This window comes from Halichoeres trimaculatus, unplaced genomic scaffold (assembly GCF_033239565.1).
Source record: "Halichoeres trimaculatus isolate MK-OKI-2021-1 unplaced genomic scaffold, fHalTri1.1 fHalTri1_scaffold_1, whole genome shotgun sequence".
Lineage (NCBI taxonomy): Eukaryota > Metazoa > Chordata > Actinopteri > Labriformes > Labridae > Halichoeres > Halichoeres trimaculatus.
In genome coordinates, this window is record NW_027437179.1 from 7561101 (window position 1) to 7570366 (window position 9266).

The 9266-nt window shown below is 38.3% G+C and overlaps 2 protein-coding genes across 2 annotated transcripts; one reads left to right on the forward strand and one right to left on the reverse strand.

The window, feature by feature from the left end:
• Window positions 1–93: 93 nt before the first annotated feature.
• On the reverse strand, window positions 94–2453 carry cunh1orf50 (chromosome unknown C1orf50 homolog). The gene is made up of 5 exons (XM_074675314.1): window positions 2255–2453; window positions 1711–1826; window positions 1519–1605; window positions 1270–1401; window positions 94–616 (listed from the first exon to the last, which is right to left on the reverse strand). The coding sequence occupies exons 1-5, from the start codon at window positions 2301–2303 to the stop codon at window positions 431–433; spliced, it is 570 nt and encodes a 189-aa protein (XP_074531415.1). The 5' UTR covers window positions 2304–2453; the 3' UTR covers window positions 94–430.
• Window positions 2454–3659: 1206 nt separating this feature from the next.
• Window positions 3660–9173, forward strand: LOC141793046 (CCA tRNA nucleotidyltransferase 1, mitochondrial-like). Its single transcript, XM_074673373.1, has 8 exons — window positions 3660–3768; window positions 3978–4107; window positions 4623–4816; window positions 4928–5066; window positions 5233–5359; window positions 5489–5682; window positions 5907–6160; window positions 7522–9173. Exons 2-8 carry the CDS (start codon window positions 3978–3980, stop codon window positions 7765–7767), a joined length of 1284 nt encoding a protein of 427 aa, XP_074529474.1. The 5' UTR covers window positions 3660–3768; the 3' UTR covers window positions 7768–9173.
• Window positions 9174–9266: the final 93 nt, after the last annotated feature.

Below are 9266 nucleotides of genomic sequence, written 5' to 3' on the forward strand. Positions count from 1 at the left end.
AAAAAAAGTTATAATTCTGAGATTAAAGTCAGAATTCTGACTTTTTTCTCAGAAAAAGCAGTTACAAAAAACTGACATATACATAAATATTTTTTCAATGGCTCTCATCCTCTTCTGTAGATTTAACCAAAGCAAATAACAAAAAAAAAGGCAAAATTAAAATCTTTTTTGTAAGTGTCCCCTCACTGGCTTCCCAGAGAAACCAATAGTGATATTTTTAAAGTAAGAAAAGCACCTCAGAGGTTGACTAATGCTCTGTAGCACTGAGTGTATGTGAGTCACAGACACACTAACAGATGCTCACACAACAGAGCTTCCCATGCATTCATGGATATCTGTCAGTTCACACCGAGGGCTGTTAAGACTACAGCGAGCATCCACATGTCCTTAAAAAATGATAATCCTTAGTTCAGTCCAGTTCAGATCTCCTTCAGTCAGAGAGGTTTTTGAAGTTGGGTCCTGTGACAGAAGGTAACGCCGTCTGCTGGCTGAGGAGTTTGTCCATGATGGCAAGCTCTGAGTCCCTCTTCTCCACTTCTTCTATGGGAGTCCAGGACATGTCGTGTTGAAGTTTGAAGGCACCAACAAACACATGTGGGCAACTTGGACCCCATTCCTTTTGAAGACAGGACAGGGAAAGAGCTTTTTGGTGAGGTGTGCAGTGTTAGGTTGGGATTCAGAGTCAAAACTGGAAACTATTTTTCTATTTTTCTTAAAACATGATATGGTAAAAATAGAATAAATACTCCAAATGCAAAATGTTAGAAGTTAATTGGCTTTGAGGATTTCATATACCTAAAGATCTGTAGAATATAATATTGTATTTTTATTCTCATCACACTCATTTCTCAACATATCAGGAATCATTGTATGTAAATCTGGAAAAACATTTATTACAGCAATATTACCAGTTCATTACAGCCATGAACAGGAATTAATCTTTAGATTTGATCAAAAGTCAAGCTTTCATAAATCCTCTCACAAAAACAACATGAGTCAACCTGTGCCCGGTCTGATCCTGTATTTCGTCTGCCTGTTACTATGCCCTCTCTACAACATGGACTTTGAACACCTCTTACTCCCAACACTGCATACACTGCATGCGTGAGCTTGCAGGTGCTCATTACGTGTCTGTGGTGGGATCCGTTCGAGCAAGTGAGGTAACAGGTACAGCAAGAACGTGACTTCTGATATAAACATGAGGTGACATAACATGTGAGCTAGCAAAAAAATCAGCTTCCTGCATCTATTACTATGACATCTGCTTACCTTAGGAGAGATGATAGAGAAGTATTTCTGTCCAGATGGTCGTTCATAGAGGTAGTACATGTTTCCAGGCTTTTTCACAATATTACAGGCAGCATGGTGAAGGTCAGCATCTCTTTTAGCATCCTCTAAAACCTAGAAAAAGAACATATGTTTACTAGAGGGGGAGTGTCGCTTAGTTTTTTTTTTACTTCAGGTCCTCCTGTGTGAGAATAACCGCTCTTATAACATCGCTGAAGTGTATGCTCTTACCTTTCTTGCTTGCTCCTGAAGGTATCTGATCTGATCTGCAATCACTGTCAGTTTGTTGCTAGCATTGGCTCTAATGAATTCATCCCCCTAATAAAACAAAGCACAAACTTTCCATTAAAACAATCACATCCACACACTTTTTATTGTTCTTCTTGTTAAAAAATTTGAGACAGTCATATTTTTCCAGCATACCTTCTGAACTTGTGATGCCAAGGACACCAAGTCCATGGGGTCCCCGACTCTGTGGGTCTGGTAGGAGCTGACTAGTTCCAGGCCGCTGGGGGAGCTACTGCTCTCAACCAGAGTCACTGCACAAAACATGCGTGAAAGTTACATCAGTGATATAACCTGTGACATGCTGCAGGGAGGAATTTCGCAATCATTTTTCTAACATCTACCTGAATGAATGTACCACTATCTGGGTGAACCCTCAGTAATAGTGTGCGTCATAAATGAGGTGTAGTCGTATGATTTTAGCAGTAACGTTAATAAATATGAGGTTTTCTCGTCTCATACTCAACAGGAAAGTGTTTTATTTAGTTTTTAGTATAATAAAGAATGTTTAACTCCCATTACTTGAACTGAATGATAGTAAACAGCTCTAACATTTAACTTACCACTTGTGCTATATAGCAGCAGCAGTCTTGTATTTAATGCACGTAACTTATCAGGAACAATAACATGTATTGACATCAACATGAGGTACAGAACAAGTCACATGAAGAGTTTCTGTTACCTGTTGTGGTTTTGTCGGGCTGATTGGGGAGGCTGACCGTCCTGTCCATGTTTGAATAATATTAGTTAAAAGTCTGGTTCAGTTCACAGATATAATGTCTCCTAACCGGCTGGTTTTGTAACGAGATAATATTTGACCAAATATACAGAGGGAGTCGCAGGCTCCTGGAACTACGCCCCCTATTGCCAAAATAGCTGGCTTAAGCTGTGCCTGAATAAAATATAAATCAATTGGCGCTCATTAAAGGTAAAGTGTAGGTACCCATTAATAATGAATCAATGCAATCATTATAAAGGTTAAAAGAAAGATAAAAGATGAAATGTAGATCAGCAAATTCAAATGAAAGGCTTATTTTGCTGGATTTATTTCAGGCACATTAAAAACAGCCAAGCATCACCTCAGAAATGCTAAATAAGAAAAGATGCTATGGTATATCAATATTTTCTCAATGAGAAAGGCATGATTACACAACTACGTTTGGTTTGGTTTAATGCCAGGCCTTCAAAAATTTAAGTTGACGACATTCTCACACAAGAAGCACCTTAAACACACCAAAAAAGCCTCGGTTAGACTTTGTGTCGTCCCTTTAATTATATTTTCCCGTGAGCCATTGCGTGAGCACTTATTTAACTTTGGTTAAAGTTTTGAAATAATTGTAATAGTAGTAGTAGTAGTAGTACTACTACTAATAATAATAATAATTGAAATAATAATAATAATAATAATAATAATAATAATAATAATAATAATAATAATAAAAATAGTAGTAGTAGTTGTTGTTGTTGTCCTTCTTCCATTTATTTGCCCCGTTTTTAATTTGTGCATGAAAATAAGTCATTTGAGTAGAAAAACTGCATTCACTTTGTTTTGCAACTTCTCTACTGTGATATTTCATTTGTAGCCTATGGTTGCAACAGGATAAGCGGTATAGAAAATGGATGGATGGATGGATGGGCCTATGGTTGCAGCAGGCAGACTTATGTATCTTGATCTTTAATAATCTGTCACCCCTTGTTGGATTGTGGACCATATAAACTCTTCAAACATCCTATTCTCTTATTATCTTATTTATATTTTAGTTATTGTACTGTTAGTTATTAATATGGCAGCTGTTTGCCCTTGACAGTTTTGTACTACTTTTGGTCTGTATTGATTATGTCTACACTTGTACATGTGCAAGAATGTTAAATAAAAAAACAACTAGAGAGAATTAAATATTTAGCCTGTTTAATTCCTCCCGCTAGTACGTTTAGTTTTCGCTCACATTGATGGAATGAACTCTTCTCATACGGTTAAGATACCGAGTGGCTGCTTGAAGTCTGTCCGTCGAATAGGCAACCAACGCGAGAGTGTCGCGAGAAGCCATCAGTGACGCACGTCTTAAACCCCGCCCAGTTAGCTTGACGAAACAGAACGCTATTGGTTAACATGAGCGAAACTTCCTGTAACACTTCGAACACTCATGGCTAACAATGTGCAATAACTGCTCATGAAAACTTTTATCGAGGTTTCAGGTCAGACGATTTTCATATGATAGCATGTTTAGTTTGAAAAGAGCGACATAGGTCATTATTTGGAGATGTATGAATGTTGTGGAAGTGATGGGGACCTCCTGTTTAGATTATGACTAGTAATGTGGCTAATATCTCCAATGCAGATTATTGTTTCTGAAATAATAAAAATTATATCTCAAGGCAAATGACAGTGTTTTGTTGTTAAGCAGATGTGGAACAGAATTGTGAGTCCCTGTCTATTGAGTAGACTGCATGTTCTCCGGAGGAGTCTTTTCACCATGCAGCTGAGCTCCAGTGAGTTTAAGTCTCTGTTCAGCGATGGACTGAATGGTTTAGCAGGTAAGATGTGATGGGTGACTCAAAGGGATTATCGTTCTTTCTGCCCTTTTAGTTCTCAATTCCTGGAATTTCAGTGAACATAAAGTGTGTTTAAGCTTACTTGTGCTTATTTTACAACAGCAGTTTGATAACATAGGGCCACCAGTCACAGAAGTTGGAGTTTCAGAAGACAATTTTCCTCTGAGTGGATTTTACATCCTCTTGTAAATAGTTGAATGGTCTTTATAAGACACATTGGTGGAGTCTCTCTCAAATAATATTTTATAAGCTGTGTGTCCACACAGCAGTCAATGAATGAAAATCAGTAGTTGAGTTCAAAAAGACAAATTGATTTTTTTGTCAGCATAAGATGCTGTCGAAATGTAAGTCGAGGATTATTTTTATGTTACAGTAGTTAATTAAATTACATTTATCATTTGTCTGGAAACTCTTTCATCTATCAAGAATTTTTTGCCATAGCTCAAGGATACACCACCAGGAAAGTTACATTCTTCAATTTCCCTTTTTATTTCCAGAAGTATTTGAGAAGCATCAGTATGAGCTGAGGATAGCTGGAGGAGCAGTTCGAGACCTGCTGTCAGGAAAGCGACCCGAAGATGTGGACTTTGCCACAACGGCCACTCCAGATGAGATGAAGCAAATGTTCCAGAGGGCTGGTATCAGAATGATCAATAACAAAGGAGAGATGCATGGGACCATCACAGCCAGAGTAAGTCACTGTCCTCTTTAAGATTAATATAGTTTCGACCAAAACACTTCTTCATGGAACATTCATAATTCTATTACGACCAATCTTTTTTTTTATCATCTTTCTGGATAGCTGCACAATGAGAACTTTGAGGTGACCACATTGAGAGTGGATGTTCAAACAGACGGACGCCATGCAGAGGTGGAGTTCACCACAGACTGGCAGAAAGATGCTGAACGGAGAGACTTAACCATCAATTCCATGTTTTTAGGTCTGGATATGTTAATACTCTGCACTGGCATACTAAAAACATGTCCTGTGTTTGATTTGTGTGGCAAACGTGCTGGATATGTTTTGAAAATAAAATCAGTTTTTTTGAGGATTAATAAAATGTTTTTATTTTGCATTTTTTTTCACAAAACTCTTCCTCTTCCTAGGACTTGATGGCAAATTATACGACTATTTCAAAGGATATGAAGATTTGCAGAACCGTAAAGTGAGGTTTGTCGGCAGTGCTGAACAAAGAATTCAGGAAGACTATCTGAGAATATTACGATATTTCAGGTTGAGTAGCTTTATTTTTAATTTGCTTTGACAGAAAAAGTCATGTTTTCCCTCAAAGATGAGTTATATCCGAGAAAAAGAAAGTTTATATCTGTGACATAAAAGACACACCCTGTCCTGCCTCCTCAGGTTTTACGGCAGAGTGGCTTTGGAACCAGATGACCATGACCCGGAGACACTGGCTGCCATCAGGGATAATGGCAGGGGACTGTCGGCTATATCAGGAGAAAGAATTTGGATGGAACTAAAAAAGATGGTGACTGGTAACCATGTTGCCCATCTGTTGGGGCTGATGTACAGTCTAGAGGTGGCCCAGTACTTAGGTGAGTTTGTGCCTGAACTCAGTAAAGTAAATGTCACAATAACCTCAGGACAGCTTCAGATTTAGAATGAAAAAGACAATAATCCATTAGGAAGCTTAAACTATAGACATGTTATCGACATAACCCCATGGGTAAAAATGCAGCTCATTTTAGTATCATATCCTTTGTTTGTTGTAGCTGCTGTTAAAAGTCTGCTCCTGCCTCCTGTCCATGCTATTCCTCAGGTTTGCCTCCGGATGGCAATGTTGAGGAGATGAAGCGAGTATGGCAGAATGCCAAAGACCATTCTCCCAAACCCATGACCATCCTGGCGTCTCTCCTCCATTGCCAAGAGGAGGTGGAAAAGATGGACCTCAGACTGAAAGTGTCCAAGGAGGAGAAGACTCTGGCTCTGTTCATTGTCAAACACAGACGAGAACTCTGCAAGAGAGAAGATGAGCCCGACAGCATAAAACCTTTCACTGACTTTATCGTTGACGTGAGTGTTGGAGTCCTTCAAGTTATTCAAAGAGTCACAGTCTATAATGTGGAGCTTAAAATTGTTACAACACAAATAATACACAGTACTTATTTATAATAGGTTCTAGTTTTACTGACATGAATATCAAGAAGTATATCCTATGTTTGGAACATGAACAAGACCAGAAATTTGCAGTATTTGATCGTCAAAGGGGCTGTGAGGAGTTTGAAAGTTATCTTGGAAAATTCTCCTTTCTAGAAATATTCCTGATTTTAATCCACACTTTAAAATGAGATTATCAGCACCAAATTACAGGTTACAGGTTATTTTAAACTACTACTTAGCATCCCTCTTTGGTTGGACAGGACTGGATTGATTTATGGCACATCTAGGTCTCTATGACAGCACCATGCCAGCTGACCAAGTTTAGTAGTGAGAAGAGATAAAATACAGAGATCTGTGTTTTTCTCTGCTCAAAACAATTGATTTTGTAGCGATGGTGGAATCTGGCTGTCAATCAGTGAAAGGACAGAAGAGCAGAAGAAAGATAAATGGGAGAGTGATAGAGCCCATGCTAAAGGCTAACACAAGGGCTAAGCTGTTTGTGCTAATAATGATTCCAACCCACAGTCAGCAGTTGTTTTGCAGTGGTCTGTTCAAACTTGAGAGTCTATCAATAAAATGAAGAGTGAGGTTACGTTAGCTCTGATTGGTAGATGACTGGCAGGACATAACCAGGATTCACTAACGTTACACATTATGAACATGTCTCACAGCACTGGGCTGTCGGCTGCGCTAAATATAGACAGCTACTAACTACTAGCTACAGCTAAAAACTCACAGTGATTACTTGCTGTCATGTTAACCTACAGATACGTTGGCACACTGCGCTGCCAATAGCGCTACATATAGTTGGCTTCTATGTTTGCTTGATATCACGTTTCAAACCATATTGCTACGTAACTGTGCTGATAAATACCTTACCTAAGTTGTATCCGGTAAAAAATTGTCCTAAACAAAGAAAGTTTGTTTCGATCCCATCTCCTTTTAGTTTCAAAGCAAACAAACGCCACTGTCTTTTCTAATTGCTGAGAATTAAGGCAAGTTTTTTTTATTTTATTTTTTGGTGTTTGTTATTGGTTTTAGGGTTTAAGTACATCTAAATAGAGAAATGTTACTGTACAGGGCCACTGTCAGTTAAATTCTATTAGACGGCAGAGTCCAGATTGAGCAGTCAAGCTCAGCAATGTGATTTGCTACACAAAAAATTCCTTTTAGCAGTGAACTGATTTTTGAATTATTTAAATCAATATCGTGGTATAATGATTTGATCTAAACCAGCTATTTGGGGTTATTAACTATGCTCAATTTCTTTTCAGAGTCGGGAGCTGGATACCAAGAACAAAGTGTGTGAGCTGCTGAAGTATCAAGGTGAGGAGAAGCTCCTGGCAGAGCTCTGCAGGTGGTCGACCCCTCGCTTCCCTGTCAGCGGTCATGACCTGAGACGGGTTGGTGTAACGACGGGCAAGGAGATAGGGGCCACCTTACAGGAGCTGCGAGACATTTGGAAGAAAAGTCATTATCAAATGGACAAAGATGAACTCCTTAGCTACGTTAAGACGTAAAAGACAAGCAGATGTGTCGTGTGTAGTGTACTGCTCATGTGAACAGACTTTCGGATTACTGGGAAGAGATCACTTGAAGAATTGAAGTGTGAACAAACAGTTTGACTCTAAATTTATTGCATTTTTGTTCATCTCTAGTTTCAATTTGTCAAAATGAGAAATATAATTTGATATTTGCATCATAGCTGCACCTTTACCAAAAACTGTGTAACAGCACAGGTAGCTAGTGTTGCAAGATCTAAATGCAGAGTGACTGCATTGCTAAATGCCTACCTTCATTTTATTTTAACAACAGAAAAAGCTTGCTCAAAAAGCCAAAAATGGGATTTTGTTTTTCAGTTTGCAAGTTGTTACAAAATGTGTCGTTCCTTTGCTACTTTTGTGTTAAGTATTCTTATTAAATAAGGATAATAATTCTTATTAAGTATTCTTTTAATTGAGAGAACAGCTCTGTTTATCATTAAATGTTTAGATATACTCCATGCTGCTGGTAATGTGGAGACGTGAAGTAGGGCATGGTACCCATTAGACTATTATACAGACCATTGCCCCCATATATCAGGTATTCAGCTCATGGTCCCCAACAAGAGAGGCAAACAGACCTGCAGTCCCCATAGACAGGTATGTCGATCATGGTGCCCGTTGGACTACTATACAGATTATAAATGAGGCGATGGCTTAACTTGACTCAATACTTATGACCTCATTCTGATGAGAATTTCAAATGGAAGATGAAACCACTGTTATTTCTTTAATGAATTGATATGTTTCATTGGTTATAATACATGTTAAAAGTTTGAATATAGCAAAAAGAGTTCAGTGAATACATTTCCACTGTAGCTCCAACTGTGCTGCCTGTGTGCTGCTGAAAAGGAAAGATGAGCCATTAAGCACATCAACCTCTCTGAGCGTTTTATTACCCCACATGCTCTGATTTGTGGCCTCGTGGTGTTCTAGCCGACACGCTAGCATTAACCTGCTAATAAACCTTGAACTAGTGCCTAGTCTGGACATTACTAGTAGTTCCTCCACCAGAACCAGAATGACACAAGCTGGTTTCACCTGGACCCCAACTAAACTAAACAGTTCAATCCGAAACAGACCCAGTCAAATATACAAACTAGTGTAAAGTGTGACTTACTGGCAGGTTACAGTGACAACCAGTGGCTGGAAGCTGCTCGTGGCAGCTATTGTAGCTTGAAATCTATGAAGCTAAATCAAGGCCAAAAATTTTGTAAATTTGAGAAAAAAATATTGATCATCATCCCATTATTTACAGCTAAACAATTCTACACCTTTCTCAGTCTAGACCACCTCCCCCACGCCAGAACAGGGCCTAAAGTTTGAATCTAAAATAAAAGTAATAATAGCAATAGTTATAAAAAAATGATTAACAAAAATTATACCCCCCCGAAAAAAAAAAAATTTAAAGTAGAAAAAAATGAATCAGAAAAAAATAAATTTCACCCTGAAAAATATGAACACATTGAATGTTAAAA